At 32.5% G+C, this 26436-nt stretch overlaps 2 protein-coding genes and 1 non-coding gene across 3 annotated transcripts; 1 reads left to right on the plus strand and 2 right to left on the minus strand.

The window, feature by feature from the left end:
- Nucleotides 1–19055: 19055 nt before the first annotated feature.
- LOC139875915 (uncharacterized) lies at nt 19056–19511 on the plus strand. Its single transcript, XM_071863215.1, has 2 exons — nt 19056–19323; nt 19390–19511. Exons 1-2 carry the CDS (start codon nt 19056–19058, stop codon nt 19509–19511), a joined length of 390 nt encoding a protein of 129 aa, XP_071719316.1.
- Nucleotides 19512–23189: 3678 nt separating this feature from the next.
- LOC139877825 (molybdopterin synthase sulfur carrier subunit) lies at nt 23190–24176 on the minus strand. Its single transcript, XM_071865233.1, has 2 exons — nt 24036–24176; nt 23190–23638 (listed from the first exon to the last, which is right to left on the minus strand). Exons 1-2 carry the CDS (start codon nt 24143–24145, stop codon nt 23311–23313), a joined length of 438 nt encoding a protein of 145 aa, XP_071721334.1. The 5' UTR covers nt 24146–24176; the 3' UTR covers nt 23190–23310.
- A 108-nt stretch (nt 24177–24284) lies between these two features.
- TRNAE-UUC (transfer RNA glutamic acid (anticodon UUC)) lies at nt 24285–24356 on the minus strand. Its single transcript has one exon. It is a non-coding gene; the product is annotated as a tRNA-Glu (tRNA).
- Nucleotides 24357–26436: the final 2080 nt, after the last annotated feature.

Below are 26436 nucleotides of genomic sequence, written 5' to 3' on the forward strand. Positions count from 1 at the left end.
AAAGTGAATTATTAAAGTATGAATTATTAAAGTGAATTATTAAAGTATGAATTATTAAAGTGAATTATTAAAGTTAAAGTAAAGTAAAAATAAAGTAAAGGTAAAGTTTAAGTATAGTAAAAGTATAAAACTATGTACGTATAATACGCGTATAAATATATATAATATTAATTTAAATCGTTATATATATTTAATAAAATAAAATATAAATATCGTTATCTTTATCATACTGGTTAAGTAATGAGTTGTCAAAAGTGGTTCTAGATATTTATAAAAGTTATATACGTTTTAATAATAAAGTTCTTTTTAAACTGAAAACGTTTTTGTACGTTTGAAACTAAATCAAATAAATATAATAATTTTGTTTTCCAAAACCAAATATATTTTTAAGAATCATTTTGTTTAAAGGTTAAAATAATGGAAATCGTTATATCATAAAATGTTTTAAAAAAATAGAATCATATATATTCATAATAGGTTTCAAGTTTTTAAATTACAGTTTGTTGGTGAAGCATGGGATAAAGTTCAAAGGTTAAATAAACGTATGAAATCATCTTAATGAAAAATGTCGAGTTACTTAACTTGTCGATATCCTAACATCTAAGTTATTTACACTTCACGTTCTTACTTATAAATCACTTTACCATTTTTCGAATGTTGTCAAAAAGAATAGATTTCTTAAATCACAGTAGACCTCATAACATAGACCCGTAATCATATCATAATGTATCTGATAAATCAACAATTTGATATTATCTTCTAATTCCATCGATAAACATATTGAAACAAATACGATCATGTAAAGTATTATACGTTTAATACTTTATTAATATTCTCAAGTTATAATATATATATACATATATATACATATTTATTTATATATAACGGTTCGTGAATCGTCGGAATTTGGTCGAGGTTATAATGAATGTATGAACACAATTTAAAATTCTTGAGATTTAACTTAACAAACTTTGCTTATCGTGTCGGAATAATATAAAGATAAAGTTTAAATTTGATTGGAAATTTCCGGGTTGTCACAGTACCTACCCGTTAAAGAAATTTCGTCCCGAAATTTGAGTGGAAAGATCGTGAATGATAATAAGTATGTTTTCATGATGCATACAGGCTGAAAATTAGAGTTTTATCATCAGCGAATAATTTGGATAAACAATCTATTTATATGAAGAGTACGAATGAAGCTAACATAGAAGAGTGAAATGAGTAAGTGTAGATTCATCTTATCATTTGACATAGATATGATTGATTTCCAGATTTCAAGGGATTTGAAGAAAATCTTTGTAATAAGATTTGATTCTCCGGTAACAAAAGGAATTAGGATCCGCTTTAAATGCGATCGTCCATTTTAATTGTTCTGTCGGAGATTTTCTTATAAATTCACCTCCTTCCTTTTCTTACAACTCACACCTTCTGTTGATGCATTTTATGCAAGTCCCTAGACATCTACTCACGTCCATTGCAGGTACAATAGTTTACAGGCCACCAAGATCGTTCGTTATTATCCTATCCGTGTTTGTATGTGGTTACAGCAACTGCAGGAATGAGATGCGGATGTTTGACTATGTTAGACTTAGTCAGACGTCCGAGTGAAGCCTCATTCGTACGGCTGACAGGCTCATACACATGGTTGATGCTGAGCTAAGTCACAATTACAACCTAAATGAGAAGACACGAGTGAGTGATCACCCGTACGGCTGATGAAGCCAACTCGTATGTGTGATGGATGAATCGTACGGGTGAGTCAACAGCAGGGGTATATAAAGTCTTATGTTCTTCATTTTTAGGTTAAGCCTCTCATTTGTTACACACACTCAGATCTGGTGAGCTCCTCCGATTCTCTCTCAACCCAAATCACCCAGGTGGTGAATAATAGCTCTAGGTGTTGATCTAATCACACTTGATTTAGTTGTGGTATGACTAAATTAATCACAAAAAGCTTAACCTATTCACTAGAGGGTTTGATTCACTTATTCCGTCATTGTGTGAGTTAAATCTGTTGATTTCTAAGTTCCTAGTCATGTTTCATCACCTTCTATTCTTTCCCCCTCAACTCATATTTTAAAGTATTCATCAATATGCTCCATCCAGTTCTGATTCTCGATATACTTATAACTTTCATATCGGTCATTCTTCTTTTTCATCTACCGCCGGAAGAATCTATTTACTTCTACTATACTCTTGGGTTTATAGTGTTTCTAGTTCTCCCGTGTCTTTATATTGCTATATGCATCGATATATATGGTTTATAATTTTTGGTTTGTCGTTGGGCTTTATATCTTCCCTTATATTTCAAAGTCTCTGTTTCTATCTTCTATAATCATTGTCATCCACAGTTAATGCTCTCTTTTATTTGCTGCAATTTATACCCCAATTTCTATTTCGGAGTTTTGTCCTTTCGTTTCTTCTTCTTGCGATTAAGCACCGCTTGTAATGGTCCAGAATTCACAAATATGATTTTCGGAATGAACATTGTTAATGTTCTAGGAAGGAAATTGTGATGGCACGATCTTGACTTGTCAAATTACTAGAATACCTTGGAAAAGGCCGAATCATCAAGAAATATTTTCTTGATATTTTAGAGGTTAAATAGAATACAAGAGTCGTATAACATGGCACATGATGATGTTATGATCTGTGAATCATCACGTTCCATTTAGAAACTCAGCATGAATTACTGTAATATAATCACGTTGATCAAGTGTCATTATATTATACTAACTCATGCTTCAGTTTCCAACACTACTTCAAAAACATTCATATTTTAAACTCAAAGGTTTACAGAGTATAGGAACTAAATAGTTTCCTTTTTAATGTAATACAGATAGCACAAAGAGATAAATGATTCCAGATAAGAATAGTTATGGAAATATCTTCAGAAATATGGAGGATATTTATAATGAAAGATACGATGATATCTTAGAATTTCTAATATCAGAGGATGATGAAGAATATTGTCTGTAAGGGTTTAGTGTCAGGAGCAAGGTATTCGTTAATGACTTCAGCAGACACTGAATCATTTGGATTCTTTGAAGGCAGGTTCAGTCTTTGTGATTTGTCCACAGCCTCCTTCATACTTTGCTCAATCCGTTTTCCAGTTCCAAAACTTCTCTATTTCTGAGCTTTGTTAATACACTAATCTTTATCATCAAACTTTTTACTGCTAAGGTCGTTTACAGTTTTTGTTGCTTCATCAGCATTTCGAGAACTAGTTCGCGGTTCAAAGTGTTTTTCAGAAACTTCACATTCGAAGTATGTAAACCTTGGAAATAGACGTTATGTATAACTGTTGGCGTCAACATGCTGTGAGATTTCAAAATACTGATTGCTAACTCCCAATGATTCGTATGACAATTCTCATTACAAGAGGCAGATGAGTAAATGATGAGGTTTTGATAAATATAAAGATTCTTCGAAATGCCCAAGATCAGTGAAGTTGTTGGTAAGCTTATTGCTAATGTGGTGGAATATGAAAGGTTCTCCGGTAACAAAAGGGTAATCACATATATCAAAATTATGATAAGGCTACTCCGAATGAAAAAATCGAAGTTGTCTTGCTGGAGCTGTGATATAATTTGCTACTTTGCAAAGGAATTGCAAGGTTATTTTTGCTAATAAATGCCAAAAGATCTGACACAGCTATGTGTTGAATTATGACTTTGGTTTCGAGAGCTTTTTAAGTACATAACTGTGGGTAATATGTGGTTGGATCATCATCTCGATTGCTCATTATTTGAAGTGTCTTCAGAGATTTTCAAAGGGTTTGAACATAGATTGTAATCGTTTGTATACATTTGATGTTCTAACACACTTTTGAAGTCAAAGTATAGCTTTGAAAGATGTAGGAATCTAAAAGTAATGGTACCAGTTATATCTCGAATTGAATTCTGAGATTTTAAAATCAAAATACGTAATTGGGTTTGAATGAGTATGGTTGTTTTGATTTCTATGAAAGAATGTATATTATTGTGAAAGTAGGAAGTATAATTGATAATTTGCTTAATCTGATTCAAAGAATGTAACATATTAATTGTGAATTTATATATATCTCTCGGGTATTACCTACCCGTTAAAAAATTTTCACAATTAATATTTTGTACATAAGAATTTTATTACAATCTTTATGAAAATATATATGTATATATTCTCCTCAGATGTAACATAGATTTTAATGAGTTAATACTAAATTAAACTCATTCGATTTACGGTTGGAACTAGAATTGAATAATTCCTTGAAGGTTTAGAGGTTACATAAGTATTTCTTCAATAATATTGAAATTATGAATCAATACTTCGTTATTTGTTGAGATGTGATATTGGTTTTCGTTAAATTCTTGTGAACTTCGCAAAGTACGAATGATGTTATCTGAAAAGTTTCGGTTACATCAATGATGAAGTGTAAAATCAAATATATACTTGATTTATTAGGAATTGGAATTTGTTGAATTGAGACAGAGATTGTAGTTAACGATGGTTAAGTCGCGGGTGAGGGACGTACATTATTGCATATTTGTAATATGAATTAACTGAGTAGTTAAGATTCACACACAATAGCTTAGCACGGAAAGATTTATTTTTTATTTCAAAAAATATATATATATATATATATAAAATATATATATAATTTCTTCAGAGGGAATGAGTTAATTCTTCATAACTTGTTGATACAATATACACGTTATTGATTCGTAATGATGTTCACAGTGATTCTTGAACTGACGGAGTTTGTGATGTTATAGGTGTTGTTGATTCTGATGTTGACTGTACTGACGATGCTGGTGATGTTGACGGTACTGTTGATGCTATTGGTAAAACAAGTTTAACTTGTTAATCACACACCATTTTTGTCAGGGTTTCTACTCTTCCTTCTATCATTTTGGTTCGCTTAACTGATTTATGGTTAGGGCTAGATTATATAATCTCTAAGACTTTAGAGATTATATAATCGCCGCGGAATGTTTCTCCAATGAAGTTATGAATTAATACTTCGTCAGTTATTGTTGTTGGTACTCCTTGGTATCTATGGTGCGTATGACGTTGATGCTCGTGGGACAGATTGTGAAGTTGAGGTTTACAACGCGGTTGTGGTTGGAGGTGGTAATGGTACTGTTGGCGTTGATGATGGTGGTACTGGTTATGCTGCTGGTGCTGCTGCTGGTGTTTGTAATCTCTGCACCATATTCTCCAAAGCCACTACCCGAGCGCGAAGTTCGTTGACTTCTTCTATTATTCCAGGATGATTGTCGGTTAGAACGAGCAGATAAATAAAATCTAGAATTTGATGTAGTATATAATCATGATGAGATACCCTGGAAATGAGAGAAAAAATGGTGTCTCGAACAGGTTCGCCGGTAAGTACTTCAGGTTCTTCGCCAAGAGGGCAATGTGGTGGATGGAAAGGATCGCCTTCTTCTTGTTTCCAATGATTGAGGAGGCTACGAACCCATCCCCAATTCATCCAGAATAGGTGATGACTGATTGGTTGATCCATTCCGGTCACACTGCTTTCGGAGCTTGAGTGAGATTCCATTTCGGAATCCGAGTGACTTGAACTGATGACAAATTCCATTTCGTACGATTGGATAAAGGATTTTCGATATAAAAATGATTTTTCGGCTATCGGGTGGTATTCTATTTACATAGGATATCTATATATAGAGATCAAAAGATTTCATAGATTACGGAGGAATTTGCGGGGTATGTCAGGTAAAGTTTAAAGTAACAGATACGATAAGATATGATTTAGCAGATACGCTAAGATATGAAGTTTGTCTATACACTACTCATGCAATTAATGTAGCAAGACGTGTCTAGACTAATAATGATAAGCAGGTAATTTCCTATGGATGATAAGCAGATGATTTCCGACTAGAAATGATAAGCAAAACTTTTGACATGCAGACACGGTCGAAGTCCAGACTCACTAATGCATCCTAACGACTTATCAGTTAGACACACTAATGCAGACCTGGTTCGCTAAGACCACCGCTCTGATACCAACTTAAAGGACCCGTTCATATACATTATAAACGATTCACAATAGTTTATTACATTGCGAGGTATTTGACCTCTATATGATACATTTTACAAACATTGCATTCGTTTTTAAAAGACAATCTTTCTTTACATCAAAAATTGACAGGCATGCATACCATTTCATAATATCCACTATCCAACTATAAATTGATTTAATAATAATCTTTGATGAACTCAATGACTCGAATGCAACGCTCTTCGAAGTATGCTATGAAAGACTCCAAGTAATATCTTTAAAATGAGCAAATACACAGCGGAAGATTTCTTTAACACCTGAGAATAAACATACTTTAAAGTGTCAACCAAAAGGTTGGTGAGTTCATTAGTTTATCATAATCATTTATTTCCATCATTTTAATAGACCACAAGAATTTCATTTCCAGTTCTCATAAATATACGTCCCATGCATAGAGACAAAAAATAATCATTCATGTGGTGAACACCTGGTAACCGACATTAACTAGATACATATAAGAATATCCCCTATGATTCCGGGATCCTCCTTCGGACATGATATAATTTCGAAGTACTAAAGCATCCGGTACTTTGGATGGGGTTTGTTAGGCCCAAATAGATCTATCTTTAGGATTCGCGTCAATTAGGGTGTCTGTTCCCTAATTCTTAGATTACTAGACTTTAATAAAAAGGGGCATATTCGATTTCGATAATTCAACCATAGAATGTAGTTTCAATTACTTGTGTCTATTTCGTCAAACATTTATAAAAGCGCATGTATTCTCAGTCCCAAAAATATAAAGGGTAAAAAGGCAAATGAAACTCACCATACTGTATTTCGTAGTAAAAATACATATAACGTCATTGAACAAGTGCAAGGTTGGTCTCGGATTCACGAACCTAAATTAATTATATATATTTATGTGTTGGTCAATATTTGTCTAACAAATTAGGTCAAGTCATAGTGTACCACAATCCTAATGCTCGAGACTAATATGCAAAAGTCAACAAAAGTAAATTTGACTCAAAATAATTTCCAAAAATTTATACATGATTAATATATAGTTTAAATATCGTCATTTTATATTTTTAAATATTTTTAAAAGATTTATTAGAGTAAATAATATAATTTATTTATTAATAAATAAAATTTTATATTATATTTATATAATAAAATATACTTTTATATATATTAAGTAATAAAATTTATAGGGTTCATTTAATATTATAAAGATAATATGATACGTATTATTAAAGTAAGTTATTACACGTAGTAAAATATGTTTGTATCAAATATTTATTTGATAAAATAATATCTATAATGATAGTAAGTAAAAGTTGTATTATTTTGTAATAATAATTATTATTATAAAAATATCAGTATTTATAATTACTAAGATGACATTATGATAAAACGATAATTCTAATTATGATAACTTTAATATTTACGATAATTTTTAATATTATCTTTAAAATAATAATTCTATTTAAAATAATAATAATAATGATATTTTATAGTAACAATGACATTTATATTAAAATGATAATTTTTGTTAAAATGATAGTTTTAATACTAACGATAATTTTAATAATAATAGTAATGATAAAAATAATAAGAACGATAATTTTATCTAAATCAATATCTTATAATATTTTAATTTCATCATGATACTCTTACCCATTATTTCCTAATCGTTTCGTTTAATAGCTTTTAATCGTCTTTTATATCGTGTTCGTAATAATGATAATAATAGTAATCAAAATAATTAGGTGTTACAAATATTTATTTTAATTACACTAATATTAATAATGATAGTTACTATAACATTATTAACGATAATACTAATAATTATCTTAATGATAATTTAGTAATAATAATAATAACAATAACAATAACCATTTTTAAATAATGATATATATATATTAATAATGATAATAATAATAATAATAATACCAATAATAATAATAATAATAATAATAATAATAATAATAATAATAATAATAATAATAATAATAATAATAATAATAATAATTGGATAATAATAATAATACTAATTATAACTTTAACGATAATAACGATAGTAATAATAAAAAAATAACAATTTTTAATGATAAATCATTTTATTGATAAAGATAAGAATAATAATAATAAGATAAAACTAGAACGACGATAATAACGAAGATAATAATAAACATTTTTAATAATAATACAAAAATTCGATGGACTATAACTTCAAATCCGTTCATCGAAATCATTCGATATCTAAATGAAAAGTTCTTAATTTTTCGCTAGCTTTCCAACAACATGCATATCTTATACCTTATCTCAGTCGCATATATAACTAATTCAGGATTCAACATAACCTAACTAAAGGCAATATCAAAAGTACAAACATGCATAATCCTATATACTCGAGCACTAGTCAGGGATACACTATTAGTATGTAAAAGTTAAATTATGAGTACTCACGTATCAATATTGAGATTCAATATTGCAGGAAAGGTACGTAGATGCAACGGAAATGATAAACACTATATTGACCTCACGAGTATACCCGTGAACCATACCAATCACCTCCATAGCTATAACCCATAATTTCCTTAATCCAATCCCACTCAAAAAACAATTTCAAAATCACTCGGACAGCACTCTGACGTAATATTTTATGTATACTAATAATATCTTGAAATAATACGGAGTAAATATATATATGTAAATCGATTGAGAGAGTTTAGAGAAAAATATTTTCAAGTTTCTATGAAATAATGAAACCTATTGAATTCTATTTATAATAGATTTTTGAATTATTAAAGCGAATTATTAAAGTATGAATTATTAAAGTGAATTATTAAAGTATGAATTATTAAAGTGAATTATTAAAGTATGAATTATTAAAGTGAATTATTAAAGTATGAATTATTAAAGTGAATTATTAAAGTTAAAGTAAAGTAAAAATAAAGTAAAGGTAAAGTTTAAGTATAGTAAAAGTATAAAACTATGTACGTATAATATGCGTATAAATATATATAATATTAATTTAAATCGTTATATATATTTAATAAAATAAAATATAAATATCGTTATCTTTATCATACTGGTTAAGTAATGAGTTGTCAAAAGTGGTTCTAGATATTTATAAAAGTTATATACGTTTTAATAATAAAGTTCTTTTTAAACTGAAAACGTTTTTGTACGTTTGAAACTAAATCAAATAAATATAATAATTTTGTTTTCCAAAACCAAATATATTTTTAAGAATCATTTTGTTTAAAGGTTAAAATAATGGAAATCGTTATATCATAAAATGTTTTAAAAAAATAGAATCATATATATTCATAATAGGTTTCAAGTTTTTAAATTACAGTTTGTTGGTGAAGCATGGGATAAAGTTCAAAGGTTAAATAAACGTATGAAATCATCTTAATGAAAAATGTCGAGTTACTTAACTTGTCGATATCCTAACATCTAAGTTATTTACACTTCACGTTCTTACTTATAAATCACTTTACCATTTTCCGAATGTTGTCAAAAAGAATAGATTTCTTAAATCACAGTGGACCTCATAACATAGACCCGTAATCATATCATAATGTATCTGATAAATCAACAATTTGATATTATCTTCTAATTCCATCGATAAACATATTGAAACAAATACGATCATGTAAAGTATTATACGTTTAATACTTTATTAATATTCTCAAGTTATAATATATATATACATATATATACATATTTATTTATATATAACGGTTCGTGAATCGTCGGAATTTGGTCGAGGTTATAATGAATGTATGAACACAATTTAAAATTCTTGAGATTTAACTTAACAAACTTTGCTTATCGTGTCGGAATAATATAAAAATAAAGTTTAAATTTGATTGGAAATTTCCGGGTTGTCACAGACCCTTTAAATCGGAAGCCCACAACTCGCCACTAACAAATCCAATTATTACTACGAACTAGAAAATTTTGGATGTCTATCAATTTAACCGCTTAAAATAATTTTTCGTCGGAGTTTAAAGAAAATAAAGAAAATTCTATGTCCTAAAAACTAGAGCGTCGAAAAATAAGAGGTCGAAAAATAAGCGTCGAAAAATAAAAGTCGAAAAATAATAATAATAATAATAAAATGCAGTGTCGAAACTTAAAAGCCTAAAAACTAAGAATTAAAACTTACGTCTAAAGGTATTAAAGCTTAAACGGAATTCTATATCTAAAACGACAGTTACTTAATTAGGCACTAAAATCTATAAAATATTAAAGCGATAAGCGACGTCGGAAAATTCTAAAGCACCTAAATCTTAGTCTAAAGAAAAAGCACTTAAGGGATTTTACGGCAATGCCTAAAAATCTAAAAATATAAAATACTTCGGCAAAAACTAAGTTTAAACTAAATATGAACGATAAATATACAAATTACGATTAAACGAAATAAAAAGATACAAAATATAAAAATAAAACTTAAAGTTATAAAAATACAATTTTTATAAATATATTATTTTTTTATAAAAGTATTAATTTATATATTAATAAAACTAATTAAAACTTAAAAATACAAAATTAAATACACTAAAACTAATTAATATTAAACTAAAACCCTAATTAGGTTTAATAATAATAATAATTAATAAATAACCCTAATCTCGTAATTAATGCACGTACCAGGTTGCAGCTGTCAGACAGCTCCGCGAGTGCGGATTTTAGCTGCCCAAAACCTCCGCGAGTGCGGAGTATGCAGATTTAATTGAGTAGCAGGCTCAAATTACGCAGGTTCAGATTTTAATATTTTTTATTATTTTTTTTTCAAAATTAATAACTTATATAAATATATTTTTACAAAAATAACTTAAAAACTAATTTTTTATGGCGTTTCGCTTCGGCGTTTGAGTGTTCCCCGGCAGCGGCGCCAAAAATACTTGATGTTATGCGAGGTGTATACGAAATAGTTATATTTTTACTGCGAAATACTATTAAATACGATACAATTTTACACAAGTTATTTATTTATTGAATGGGATATAGCTAAACCTTGCTACAACACTATAGGCAGTGTACATAATCGTAAAGTAGTGTAGTTTTTAGTAAGTCCGGTTCGTTACGCAGGGAGCTAGCTGAGTTTAACGCTATATTTATTTTAAACTATATTTGTATCAATATATATAAGTAATATTATTATTATTATAAAAGGGGGTTTTACCGTTTAATGACCGGTTTGTTAATTTTATGTCTTAAGTAGCAATTAAAACCTAATGTAAAATATTAAATATACAAATGACTTAATTTAAAGCGTAAAGTAAATGACGATAAATAAAAGTGCGATAAATAAAAATGCAATAATTTAAAAGTGCAATAAATAAAATGACAGTAAATAAAAGTGCGATGAGATATAAAATAAAGGAATTATGCTTATTTAAACTTCCGTAATCATGATGTTTGACGTGTTGATTTTAATTTATTACCATGGGTTAATTGTCCTTTGTCCTGGTTTTTGTCCATAACAGTCCATCAGTCATAAATATAAAGTGCGAGTGTCCTCATCAAATTATCCTTATACCCGAAGTCAAATATTCCAACTAATTAGGGACTTAAACTGTAACAAGGTCTTAATACTTTGTTTAATAATTACACCAGGATATCAACTGCGTGTAACCCAAGGTTTTAATACTTTGTTAACAATTACGCCAAGTGTGCTTGTACGTAATCCACCCCTGTTTTAATGAGTTCATTGACTATTAATCCATCCCCGTGTCCGGCTAAATGAACGATTATTAGTACTTATAAATATCCCGCCCATCGTGTCCGATCCAGTGTATGTGGTTATTTATAGGTACGTCCAATTGTAAATCTTTATATTAAATTAACGAACTATCATTCAATTAAACAAATATAAAGCCCATTAATAGTTCATAGTCTAATTTCCACAAGTGTCGGTCTTTTGTCCAAACCCCAATTATGGTACAAAGCCCAATAACCCCGTCTTTAATATTTAGTTCAACATCACGATTACTTCGGCTTAAGTAAGCATAATAATAACTTAGCTACGAGACATTAATTTAAAAAGGTTGAACATAACTTACAATGAGTATTAATCGCGTAGTATTTACACGAACAGAATTTCGACTTATAAACTTAAAACATTCGCCACCATAACCTTATTATTATTAAACTTTAAATTAAAATTATATATATATATATATATATATATATATATATATATATATATATATATATATATATATATATATATATATATATATATATATTACGTAGATAGAAAGAAGGAAAAGGATGATTAAAATTGATCAGAATGCGCGGCCTTTTATAGGCCCACTTTAAACTGTACAGCTCCGCGAGTGCGGAGGTTTTATGCTTTACAGCTCCGCGAGTGCGGAGATATAGATTTCAGCTCACCATAGTGATTTAAACCTGGGCTGCTTATAAATATAATATATAATAATATATATAATTAATTATATATTATATTATATTCTTGTGCATAGTTGACTTGTAATTTTTGGTCCGTTGCGTCGCGTGCTGAAAGTTGGTTCATGTCTCGGTTCCGGATTTTCGAACGCCTTTTCGTACTATTTAATATCTTGTACTTTGCGTTTTGCGGCTCGTACTCTTGTTACTTTTAGACATTTCTCAGCAATAATTTGAATCACTTGGATTGTACTTTGTACTTTTTAGCTTTTTGGTCGTTTGCGTCTTCAAATCGTCGATTCTGTCTTTTGTCTTCACCTTTTATTATTTAAACGAATATTACTTGGAAATAGAACAATTGCAACTAAAAGCTTGTCTTTCTAGAAGGATAATGCTATAAAATATATGTTCGTTTTTAGCATTATCAGTGCACCATTCACCACTGATTCAATATCCAATATACCAAAACAATATGGATTCATTACCCAATATACCAATACAAGACGGATTCAATACCTATACAATATTGAGACTGATACAAAGGGGGGCTTTTGAAATGTGATATGATTGATTTATGTTGTACTCCGTAGTTTATTAACAGAATAGATGCTACAAAGTGTAAGAATTAACTACTTGCTACAAAGTGTAAGAATGACCTACTTGTTGAGGTGAGGCTTGATTGAAAATAAAAATGGCGCTCGGGAGACTCTTGGAACGGGGGTCGACATTCTAGACCGGGAGGCCCTTCCTGTTGGCTAAGTCGAGTGGTTTGAGAACTGGAAAACTTGAGAAACCAAGTTGTGATCGTTTCCCAGACAAGGAAGTTTTTACGATGCAATATTTTGGATAAGATTTTGTTAATACCTATAGATCGTAACCTTAACCCTAACCTGATCATTATATGGTCCGTCTGATAACCGAAAGTTAACATGTCTTCTTAAATTAACACTACTTTGTTATTCACTTAACATGTCTTGTTTGTGTTTGCTAAATTAACACAACTTTGTTACTTTTAAATAAGATTATAATATATCGTAACCCTAACTTCATTGTTGTGCAGTTGGTCTAAAAACCAGGGGAGGCCCAAAGGGGAATTAATGTGATCGACCGCTTGGGGCGGAATCCAATTTATTTTATATATATATATATATATATATATATATATATATATATATATATATATATATATATATATATATATATATATATATATATATATATATATATATATATATATATATAGACATAGTCGGGGATTTGAGAAACACGAGAACTAAAAAAACATAACTGAACCAGCGAAGACGAAACACAATAGGCCCTAAACAACAATCAAAAGCCCCTGATGGAAAATAAAGAAATCGATATTCACTAGCATTCTAGCAAGGCTCAAAGGCATTTTTTAAAAATGTTTATATTATTCGTTAGGGCCTAAGAGACCTTTTAAATAGCTTATATTATTCGTTATGGCCAAAGCCTTTTTTTCACCTCGTTTTAAGCGCTTAAATTCTCGGAACCGGTCCTGCTAAAAACGAAAAGTTACCATGTCTTGTTGTGGCTCGCTAGATTGTTAGACACTACTTTGGCCAAGTTTATTTGTATTGTTGCATGGTAGATTCTTAACACTACTTTGGCCAAGTTTATATGTATTGTTGCAACGATGATGATATGTAGTGAGGTGTCACCGTGTGAGTAAGTTATCATGAGATATATGTCGATCAAACCTAGCCAAGATTTGGATTTAAAAGTATGGATGTAAAGTAAATGCCTTTTGATCACCTTAAATTGACCCCAAAGCTATCTTTTTTAATCTTTGTTTTGCATTATTGTTGTCGACATTACGCATTTTTTTTGCTTGATTTTTGACAAATAATACACGATGAAACTATATATTAGGGTGCTATATAAAAGTTAAAATTACGACATTTCGTTGTTTGTGTTCACAAAACTTAAACCAAATTCATACAGTATTTACTAGTCGATCCATTAAAGCACTAAAATACTCATTAGTGTTTGGTTAATAGACATTTAGCTATTTTGTACTCTTTATTTTGTTTCTTAAAGCTATACAGGTATCAGTATATTGTGCAAATCACCTAAGCTACTTTAAGCGTAGACATGACAATAAAATGCATGATTTTGATAATGGAGTTGCTTTCTTTTTTATATGTCGACTGAAGTAGTTTCAAATGGGTTCATACATAAAACCATCTTGCGTGACATTGTCACATCATAGTGATGACAAGTCGCATGGCAACGTACTTAGACCATTCCCTGCGGTACTAAAACCACTCTTTGGGCACAACGCCCACAATGAGTTGTTAGGATTTATGGACCAACAAGACAAGTGATTTACTCAATCACTAATTCACGAATGATAAACGAATTAGCTAAAGCATACAAACGATAAAAGTAAACGATAACGACACAAGAATTAACGTGGTTATATCTCAATTCCGAACACGGAGAAGAGTTTAGTCGATGGACGCAAATCAGAGTTTTTTACTATTAATTTCGTGCACACAATTACATGTTACATGAAGTTATATATAATGCTAAACAAGTTACAACCACAACAGGAAAAAGGACTAGTAATCATAATCAAGTTCCCTGCGTCAGACTACTTCTGATCACGACCAGTTTTTCGCGGTCGCTAGCCCATCGAATAAAAAACTCCAATTTACTGGCTGTATCTTCGCGACCCCAACACCCTTTCTCGTGGTCATGACACTTATCAGTTTCAAATCACACTTCTTGTTTAATTCGACTTCGCACTCCAACAATCTCCCACTCGAATGAGACTTTAAACAACCCCATACTGTTCTTCAACTAAAAATTCTTCTCAACCATAAATCACGTCTAAGCAACCCAAAACAAACCTAAATTAGCTGATTAACAACTCCTTTTGATACCACCGGATAAATAACGTGAATGACGCCACACTTCCACTCACTATCCTACGAGGAAAGGACATCTTTCGAAACCAAAAATACTGTTGAGCGATATTCCAATCTCTTAGTTACTAGCTCTGGCCATCTCGTTTTCTTCGCCACTATCTTCTTAAACCAGAAGATATCTTATTACATTAGAAGACCCGTTGAAGTATGCAAAACTTCAATAGAGGATTTAATAGGAAGCTACAATGCCTCACCCATTGCTCTAGACACATCCAACCCTGTCACTGACATGTCAACGGTCACATGTACAATTTACTCCATCTATATATGAAATTTCTTTCAATTAATCAGAAAACCCCAACAAATGCCATCGTAGAATCTTCGTCAAGGAACCCAGTGAGACCGCGGTCACCACCAAGAAATATACCACCTTTTTCAACTTCTGCTTTCACGCTGGTACACTGACCTCCTCAGAACTATGAATTTCACAAACCCCATCTTCTTACCCAGGTACACTCCCACTGTATGAGTAAGAATTAAAATCGCGGCTACTCGAGAAGAAACATGGTTCGTACATCCAGTCAGTCACAAATTACTTTTCCATTGGAGAGTAAAACAAGTATTCGAAGCCCTAGTGTTATTCAGAATCATCGCAATAATGTTGAGAAAATTGAAGAATAATGTCGCATGACCATCTCCACAATTCCACTAGTCGTCTACCTCCCACTAGCTCGATAACTTTTGTGGGTTACCAAACTCACACCGAGTTCCCGACACCCTTAACAATCCTAGAAAGCTCAAAAACCGGGACTTGCAAGATTATCCACTCCATCCATCACCTAAAGACACCTAATTGGTCACTAATAACGTGCATAAGTACGCTAACATTACGCGCAACCCTTCAACCATGACTGCGCATCTAAATTACATCAAAAGGTCAAAAGCGCACATCATATGACGCGATTCAGCAAACGTCGCACATAGCAAATACTGCGCAACCAGAGAAAGACGTGGAATAATTGAGAGGGTTGGATAAGACAAAAGATGGTACAAGACATAAAGGACAAAATCTTCGTAATTGTACAAGTAGCAGAACGTGACAGGGTAGCATGATATGAAGGGGACCGCGTGAGTGCATGATTCATGCGACAGAACAGTATTACTTTGTACTATCATGTCCCCCTTTTTTTCTTGTCGACTACGTGGCAAGAAAAGGATGGCCCTTCCATCTATAAATACACACAGTAAGTCTCATAAACAACACATTGGGTAGAGAGAAAACACCAGCGCTTATTGCTGATCTCTACCTGCGCAATCTGAATACATCGACTACGGTTCTCAGGTAACGTTCTTTGAACATCAAATCCTAACACCGTCCTTTGAGCCATCAGTTTCGGCAAGCCCGAATGATGGTTGGTCATGTTTAACCACCCTTTATGAGATCATCATCTCGTATGAGTGTTATTCACGGTACTCCGGACCGGAGAGTTAAACTCAAGGAACCCTTAAATCCCCCTTTATTATTGATCTTGCATAGACCGAACCCCTTGGACTATTTCATGCTTGATCAGTCACCATCGAATTTGAACCATCATCCAAACCCGAGCAACAGTCGAACGCGTTCTATCCGACAACCTTCGAAAACCAATCTCCTTAGTAACAAGAATCTCAAACCCGCCTGCATATTTAAAGCATCTTGAAATATCCGACCAATTATTTGGTCATCCCGTTTCAAACCCCGCAAGTATCCAACTTCCCCGATAACTCACAATGTTCACTTTCAAACTAATGTGTCCCATTCATTACACCATCACCCAAATCTGAGTTAAACCACCCTATTGAGCTCGCATAACAACCCAATATCTTCGAAAATTCAGCTCGTATCGCCCGAATTTTCACAAGACAATTCGTCTTGCACTCGTGTAATCATACAGTTCATCCTAAAACTGCAGCAACTTCGAAAGATCATATTTGAAAATCCAAGGGTTTGATCTCCACGAAATGTTTACTACATGTTGATCCATGTTTCTTCTATCTACAGCCCAAATTTGAAAGCGATCCAACAGTTAACGAATCCGCTATGAATTTTTCCTACACGAGATATCGAGGAAGAAGAACTCAGATCTAACACACGGATCTCGAGAAGAATCTCTCCGCAACAAAACTCATTGATTCGACCTCTGACTCCGTGACCTTTCGCTAGTGATCATCATTATAATACATATTTTGCGACCAACTGCATCATAACCCTCCAGAATTGTTACCCAATCCCTGTATGATCATCTCTAAGATACATAGACCATAACTACTGAGTTTCCCGCGATCAACTAAGTCTCTAAATATCTATACATGTTGCAAAACAAACCCTCGATCTGCCGTTCGTTCACCCGATGATAACCGAATCATCATACCATAGAAAATCTGCTTTCAATTCGCCATCATGTCCGATATTCAAACCTTGAAGCTTTGATACCACTTGTTATGATTTATGGGCCAACAAGACAAGTGATTTAAACCAATCACTAACCCGCAGATCATAAACGAATTAGCTAAAACATAAAAACGATAAAAGTAAATGATAACGATGCAAGGATTTAACGTGGTTATAACCCAACTCCACACAAGGAGAAATGTTTAGTCCACGGGTACAAATAAGAGATTTTTTGTTATTTATTTCGTGCACACAATTACATATTACATGAGGTTATATTTATAGTGCTTAACAAGTTAGAATCACAACAGGAAAAAGAATCTTAATCGCAATCAAAATCAAAATCCATGCGCTAGTCCACTTCGCGATCACGATCAGTTTCTCACAGTCGCGAGTCCATCGAATCGGAAATTCCATTCGCTTGCTTCATCTTCGCGACCCTAACACCCTTTCTTGCGGTCTCGTGACTTGATCAGTTTCGAATCCTACTTCTTGTTTCCTTCGACTTTACTCTCTCTCACGAGCCCTATAAGGCGTTCTAGGTGGTGAGTTTTTGGGCCATGGGGCATCAAACGAAACGGAAGGGATATTTGTCTACGTGGTGGCTTGTTATTAGCTAGTTTGTTTCGACTAAAATTATAATTAGTCTTTTCAGATGTGGCGATGACTTCCCGTCGGTCAACCTCATTGAATGATGATGGATGATATGAACAAGTTTAAATACATTTTATCGTCAAAAAGGGAAGCGGTTTTGTATGAATATGAAAAATACGGTGCTCTCCCGTACACTTTGTCCTATGAGGGTTCTTTGACTACACAAATCCATGACGTGAAAAACAAAATGGACGTCAAACACGTGAGCAAGATGAAAGCTTGGGTTCAGAGAAAATTAAGACCTACATTCAAATTTTAAATGATGAGAACGAGAAGGAGCGGGATGAGGACCAAATTGCAAGCCACCAATTGAATATCACGACTTGCGATTTGCAGTTACCAAGAAATTGGCCGATAATCACACGCAAAAATCGTTCGCAAATGCCCGCAAATCGCAAAATATAATTTGCAATTTTTCGCGGGCATTTTGAGACTTTTTTTTTTTTTAATTCTTATACTGTAATACGTTTATAAGAAAAAGGGCGTTTTGGTTGATATTTTTTTTTCTAGCTAGAGATAGCCGAACTTTATATCCATGCCCACCAATTTTCTATAAATAGACATAAACCCCCTTACATTTTTCTCTACATTAAAACAACAATCACAAAGGTATTCATTTTGAATTCACAGTAATACAAAAGCTATGGAAGCAACACACGAAAACGTCGAGACCATGGTGCCATCAGTCGAGAAAGAAACGAACGCAACGGAGAATGAGAAGACCACGATGAAAATATGGATAGCTGTCGACGATAGTGATGGAAGCTTTTATGCTCTCAAATGGGCTCTTCAACATCTATTCCTTCAACACGACGCCACAATAACTGATCACGAGCCTCTTTTCACAGTCACCGTTATTCATGTTCAACCTCCTTTTCAACCGAATTATACAGCCACCCCTGTTGGTCCCCGTAAGTCATCTATTAATGTTTTTTTAGTCTTTTAAAACTAAGTAAATAACATTGTTTTCGCGACAGTTCTATTTACAACATCTGGGATGAGAGAATCGGTTGCTAAAGCAGGCGAAGAAAGTGGTGTTAAAATCCTTGCTCGTGCTCAAGAATTGTGCGACCAGCATAAGGTTGTGTTTCTGTCCTAACACGTTTTCGATCATTATTGTCTAGCATCGTTGTTTGATGATAAGTTCTATACTTTTTAAACATGTGAACATATGTGAAATTATTTATTTTATATGTTTATATTTACATAGATAAAAGCAGAGTATTTGGTTCTACAAGGCAAACCAAAGGAAATACTAATCGAAGCTGTAGAACAAATGGATGTTGATCTTCTTGTTGTTGGTAGCAGAGGTCATGGCCAGATCAAGAGGTACTATAAATTATACGATTTTTTTAACGAGAGTCCTTAACGTTGTCGTTAACATGCATAAAAATGTTACTGGTATGTAATTCAATAAGCGCCACTTTATAGTAAACACATAACCACTATGTACGGCATTTTTATCCCTAAAGGGCTATCGTTAGAAAAATCCTAATTTATATCGAAACTTCGATATATCAGACTTGCATATAATAATCAATATTGCTATTAAATTTTAGTGAAATGGGTGATGATATGTTAATAAGTGCTAAATGGTGTATTTGCAGGGCTGTACTTGGAAGCATTAGTGACTACTGTGCACATCACACGAAATGTCCAGTTCTCATAGTTCGTCCTCCAAAGGGATCACAAAACTAAGCTTTGTTTCCAACGTGACGTTTAAGGATGTTTGTTGTTCATCGTGTTTGTTAAGTATTATTATATGTATGTTGTAAACCACATATAGTGTTGTGGTAGCAGATGTTTGCTATTCAAATAATGTTGTCAGGTTATGGTATCTTATGAACTAATTGATGTTTGAGTCTTTGGATTATAATATATCACCAACAACCAACCCGAGATTGTCAAACTTACATATCTATACACATGTTTAATAACGACTTATATACAACTACTTCAGTCCTAAATGGGTTGGTTCAAGTATTAATAAGCAAGATTGAGATCCATTGATCCCTAGGACGTGGACAATATCCAGGTTTTATATTACATAGCTGTTAAAGCAAAAACAAGTTTAGGAACCGAGTCCTAAGGGACCAGGCCTTAAAAGGAAGGTCATCTATTCCAAACCAGGTTTTGAACCGCTCCTAAACGGGCCGGGCTTTTTTCTGGGTGAGCCCAAGAGTGTTTCTGTATTTCTTTTGTAGCTCTTAGATTAGATAATTACTTGTTGGGTCATTAGTATTTCAACAGCTACATTAAAATCACCATCTGCAGGGCAAGGGAAAGGGAAAAAGAGGGAAGGTATGCCTCAAGATTGCAAAAGTCGCTACTCGGGGAGTACTCGGTCGGTACTTTTTAAGGAGTAATCGGCAACTCGGGGAGTACTCATATGTTGACCAAGTTTGACTTTGGCCGATATTCGAGTTTTGACTGATTTTCCGAGTAATCCAGAGTTTTGACCGAGTTGTCGCTGAGTACCTCCCAAGTTACCAAAACCGAGTACTCGCCGAGTAAATCCAAGTTCTGCAACTTTGGTATGCATTACTAAAGGGTGAAGGAGTATCTGTTTACATGGATCATTTTCTTACCTTATCGAAACCCATTGCTAGAAGTTTTTTAATCTCTTCTTCAGATGGAACCGTTTCCTTCATTTAAAGAAAATAAATCAAGCTATTATCCTTTTTTACTAATAAAGTAAAGGGCTATACTCGGAAGCATTAGCGACTACTGTGCACATCATACTAAATGTCCAGTTCTCATAGTTAGTCCTCCAAAGGGATCACAAAATGTCCAGTTCTCATAGTTCGTCCTCCAAAGGGATCACAAAACTAAGCTGACAGTGTTTGTTTAATTGTTTCCAATAAGTCCTTTAAGAATGTCTGTTTTTCGTCGTGTTTGTTATAATTATATGTTTGTAAACCACATATAGTGTTGTGGTAGTAGATGTTTGCTATTGAAATAATGTTGTCAGGTTAAGTGTATTATGTATGAGTTGATGCTCAAGTCGTTAGACTATGATATATGTACATTATTCTTGGTACTACGTGTCTCTTTTAGATTGTCAAAGTTGTTACTCAACGGATGAAAGCATGAAACCAATTATGTTTAAGTTCTTAGCTTATGACCTACTACTATACTAATAGCGCACGATGATTAATGACCAAATTGCCCATGTGAAGTTGTTAACATTGACCTTCACAGGTTTATACGCAGGGTATTTTAGTATTTTTGCTTTTTTAAAATAAAAACATTTCCATTGGTTTGCTTTTTGCCGCAGTAAAACGGGCCCCACACACCTGGTTGCTTCTATAAACCTGGCACAATCTTACATTTAAATACTTTGTTTTAGCTTTGTAAGTATGAATCTTCACAATCGGCACAAATATGTTCAAAATTTATCAAACCAGACAAAGAAAGAATCAAGTGAAGAAGAATTTATGATTAGTATGCAACATTATAAATAACTTATATACAACTATGATACGAACATGGTTACGGTTTTTATCATTGGAGTTTGCGGTCGACTCTAAGAGACCATATCAAACTACTTCAAGTGCAAGAAAAATACAGCATTTGATATACAGCACTATAATCAAACTTGCATTGGAACCTGCTATTCTCTTCTGTTGACTGCAACAAGTAAAAAAAAAAAAAAACGTAATATATCGTTGGGCTGCGTTTATGGTTAATAATTGCTCAATTACATGTTTACCAGTAACTTGTGCGGTCTGATATGGTTATCAAAGTTTACTAAAAAAAAATTTTATCCATAAAAATTTGGAGATTTGAAGTACAAAAAAGAAACTTGTTTTTGGAAAAACGATATATAAAAAAAACGACAACACTCCTCAACTAACAGCATACCAGAGAAGGCACTTCTCTCCGGGCACCCACATGCATTAGAGAGATCCAAGGTTGTAAAAGTCGCAAGTCGGGAACAAATCATTCGGGACCTTAGAAGGACGAGACGGGCGTTGACCAACGTTGACTTTTAGTAATAGATGAATTAAACATATATAATATTGCACATAAATATATCAAACATAAGACATATATATTTCAAACATAGATATGTGGCACAAAATCTAATATAATGTTTATTTACCTAACTTGACTTTGACCGACTTTGACTGACTCAACCGACTCGGTCCAACTTTGACCCGACTTTTTAGCGTTGACCGACTTTTAAGGCGTTTTAGGGCGAGTTGACGGGCTAGTACCCAAACCGACGCATCGGCCAACTCCGACGACTTTTACAACAGAGGAATGATCATAATGATCATATGACTAATGAGGAAACACTATAGTGTGAGATACGTGAACAACTACCTAGATGATGTGTTACGAGTAGAATATGTAGGGATGTATCCAGAATGAACACCATCAGTACACATTATATATTTTGGTCTACGCACACAAGTTGACAACGTTGAACCATTCAATTAAGAAGTAAACAAACGTACTCCAAGTCAGTTTGGGGGACCGAAGGCAGAACATTATTGTTCCTGTTTTTTTTTTTTTTTTTTTTTTTTTTTTTTTTTGATAGAAATAACAATCAACCAAAATCATTCAAAAGACAGTGAATGGTACTACGTTATAAGATGATAACCATTTTACAAACAAATAAAAACCAGTAAACAAAACAAGCTTTTTTAAAGCCAAATAATCAAACAGTCAACCAACTTCCGAACAAATACGATAACAATTTGCACTATCAAATAATGTGATCGGACCCCCTGCACAAATAGGTACCATGAACCAGAAGTAACATGTTTCAAGTAAATTCTACATTTCATTATGTAAAAAAGTAGTATCAAAAGGTTACAAAATAATCAAGTATGATCGAACAAAAGCAGACAACATTTAAATGTGTGAATACTAAACAGATACCCAAGATTTTAGCCTCCGCTTATGGGAGGTATAATAGCTAACTCATCTCTGTTCTTAACGATTGCAGACTCAATCGTGTATTCTTCATTTAAAGCCAATACCATACAACCACGTAACTCATTCAAGCCTTGAAATTTTTCAACGAGTTTATCTAAACAATCCCCAGCTGTAGTACCGGGCGATACTTCAAGTTTCATATCGCTCGTTCCAGTTAAATCTCTAGCTCGCGCAAAGAACAATACCTTAATCTCGAAACACTCGTTCTTACTTTCGAGTTCCAAAACTTCTTTTTGAACCTCCTCTTTTTGTGATGAACCCATATGGCACAACTCACAACTGCAGATTAATTCGATGCAATCTTATAACGAATTCATATGTCACGTGTATAAACTACTACTATATGCATACTATTTGTATGTCTTTAACTAAAAATTGAAACATAGTTAAAATTTGTTATAAATACATATGAAAGGTTGAATTGAACATACAGATATCTAAATATCTACTCAGTAAGATGAAATTTTCTGTAGTGAGGTAAAATAAGGTTGAATTGTTCTTCAAACATTTAAAGTTTCGGCACCCTAAATTGTTTAATTTTCTAATCAGTAAGATATAATTAGTAATTGAACGTACGGATATCAAAAACTAATTAGACTTGCAACATAAACCTAAATTGAGAAATTAAAGCTATGAAAACACAAACAAAAAACTACAAACTAAAAATTGGTTGTACCTGTTCTTGAGGGAAATCAATTGATCGATAAGGTATATTTGAACTGCAGTTAGGGATTTAAATTGAATATTATTGAAGTGTTTGTGATGATGAATGAAATAGTTGATCATCAACAATGAACGAGGTATTTGACCTCAAAATGGAGTGGATATATGTTTGAATGAGATGACGGATCGGGATCCGAATTAGTTGACCCGAAATCTTTTTATTTTTTGTATTTATTAAAAAAAGTAAAAATAAAGAAAAAAGTTCCATTGCCGGGAATCGAACCCGGGTCTCCTGGGTGAAAGCCAGATATCCTAACCGCTGGACGACAATGGAAGGCTTGTTCTATATGGTTATTATTATTAATATACTACATAAATTATAATAATTAAAAAACATAAATATGGATTTTATTTACACTTGTATAGTGTTCGATATTGTTTAAATATCTTCCTTATTTTCCTCACAAAATAATACCAGAATATAATTTTTATGTTAATCAGTTTTTTATTATATGAAAAATAGTATCAAACTAATTTATAAGTAATATTAGTATACTTAACACACATGAAAAGTAAAAAAGTGATGATATGTCAATAACTGAATGTATATTCAACTTTGAGTATGGTCCAATTTTTGAATTTTTTGTGTTTGATCCATTCCGTATTGAGGATCGAAAAACTTGCAAAACGAAGACTATATACCGGAACTAAAAACATTAATTATGCTCATGATTATATATTGATGGATTTATCGATTTTGATGATCGGCATAGCCGAATTATCATACGACTGTTTCTAACTCTTTCTATGACCAACCCAATGTGATGCTAACTCAAAAAGTGATGGCAATAAGGTTTAAAGATGCGGAGTGATCCTCACACACTACTTTTTGATCCATCTACATCTAATTTACTAATATACCCTTAATTATACATACAATAATAATATAAGTTTAACTCTCTAGTGATATAACTGTGAATTAATAGGACAAAAATGTAAATTGATCAAAAAGTAATGTATAAAAATCACATCCTAAACTTTAAATATTGATATCTTCTAATGTTACTGTCATTGTAATATTACATTTTTATAATGATGTCACTCTTCAACACTTCAATCTATGTTTCCAAGAGCCCCATCTATATATCGGATGACAAGTATTACCCATTAAAATAACAATAAAATGCTCTCAATATATAACAATGAATTTCAATAAAACAAGCAGAGTCAATGGCATATAGAGACAACTTACACAAGGAAAATGTAACGACCCGTCCTTATCCACCTGGACGAAGTCATCAACATTTGGTCTCATTGCGATGATCGACTCCATGTAATGTCCTTAAATTGAGCAGATGCACAGCGGAAGACTTAATTCGGACCTGAGAATAAACATGCTTTAAAGTGTCAACCAAAAGGTTGGTGAGTTCATAGGTTTATCATAACAAACATTTCAATATTTTAATAGACCACAAGATTTCATAATCATAAACATAATACACTCGCAAGTGTATGTAAAGCATTCTAAGTGGTTGAGCACTTGGTAACCATACTTAACATTTAATCACGTCGCATATTCCCTTTATTATGAAATCTCACTACACCGTACCAAGTGTAGTCACTGAAACGAAGTACTGTGCAACCGTTGAATACTGGTCGTCCAGTCCGGTTGGGGTTGTCAGGCCCGATAGATCTATCAACAGGATTCGCGTTTACAATACCACATGTAAATAGTAGTTACCAAGCTATTATGGAAGATATGCAGAGTGGTACAACTCAACGTAGAATATATTTTAAGTACTTGTGTCTATTTTGTAAACATTTATAAAAGCAGCGTATGTATTCTCAGCCCAAAAATATATATTGCAAAAGCAATTAAAAAGGGAGCAAATGAAACTCACCAATTGTATTTTGTAGTAAAAATACATATGACTATATTGAACAATGCAGGGTTGGCCTCGGATGTCATAACCCGTCCTTAACCATAAGAACGCGTTGGATAACGTATGATTTCATTGCGAGGTATTGACCTCTATATGCGACATTTTTAAAAAGGAAAACTGCATATATTATACATTACAAACCAAACCATTATTTTTGTTACAAGCTTTAGACAATAAAAAGATGATTATCGTTTAACGATAATCTTCGACTTACAAACTTTACAAATGATAATAACAACACGATTTCTAGCATATTTTACAACACACGTCCTCGGATATGCAGTTTTATTTTTGACACAAATATGAGTACGCATGATCCTGCTTAGATTCAACATAATGCAGCGGAAGCTTTAATTATCACCTGAGAATAAACATGTTTAAAAACGTCAACATAAAGTTGGTGAGATATAGGTTTAGTGCACAGCAATATATATATATAGACCACAAGATTTCGTATATAAACATTTCAAT

Source organism: Rutidosis leptorrhynchoides, chromosome 11 (genome assembly GCF_046630445.1).
Source record: "Rutidosis leptorrhynchoides isolate AG116_Rl617_1_P2 chromosome 11, CSIRO_AGI_Rlap_v1, whole genome shotgun sequence".
Classification (NCBI taxonomy): Eukaryota; Viridiplantae; Streptophyta; class Magnoliopsida; order Asterales; family Asteraceae; genus Rutidosis; species Rutidosis leptorrhynchoides.

Coding starts and splice junctions, on each gene's coding strand:
- LOC139875915 (XM_071863215.1), top strand. CDS start 19,056: ATGGAAGCAACACACGAAAACGTCGAGACCATGGTGCCATCAGTCGAG. Junction 19,324..19,389: donor AGCCACCCCTGTTGGTCCCC/GTAAGTCATCTA, acceptor TTTTCGCGACAG/TTCTATTTACAACATCTGGG.
- LOC139877825 (XM_071865233.1), bottom strand. CDS start 24,145: ATGATCAACTATTTCATTCATCATCACAAACACTTCAATAATATTCAA. Junction 23,639..24,035: donor TTGATTTCCCTCAAGAACAG/GTACAACCAATT, acceptor ATTAATCTGCAG/TTGTGAGTTGTGCCATATGG.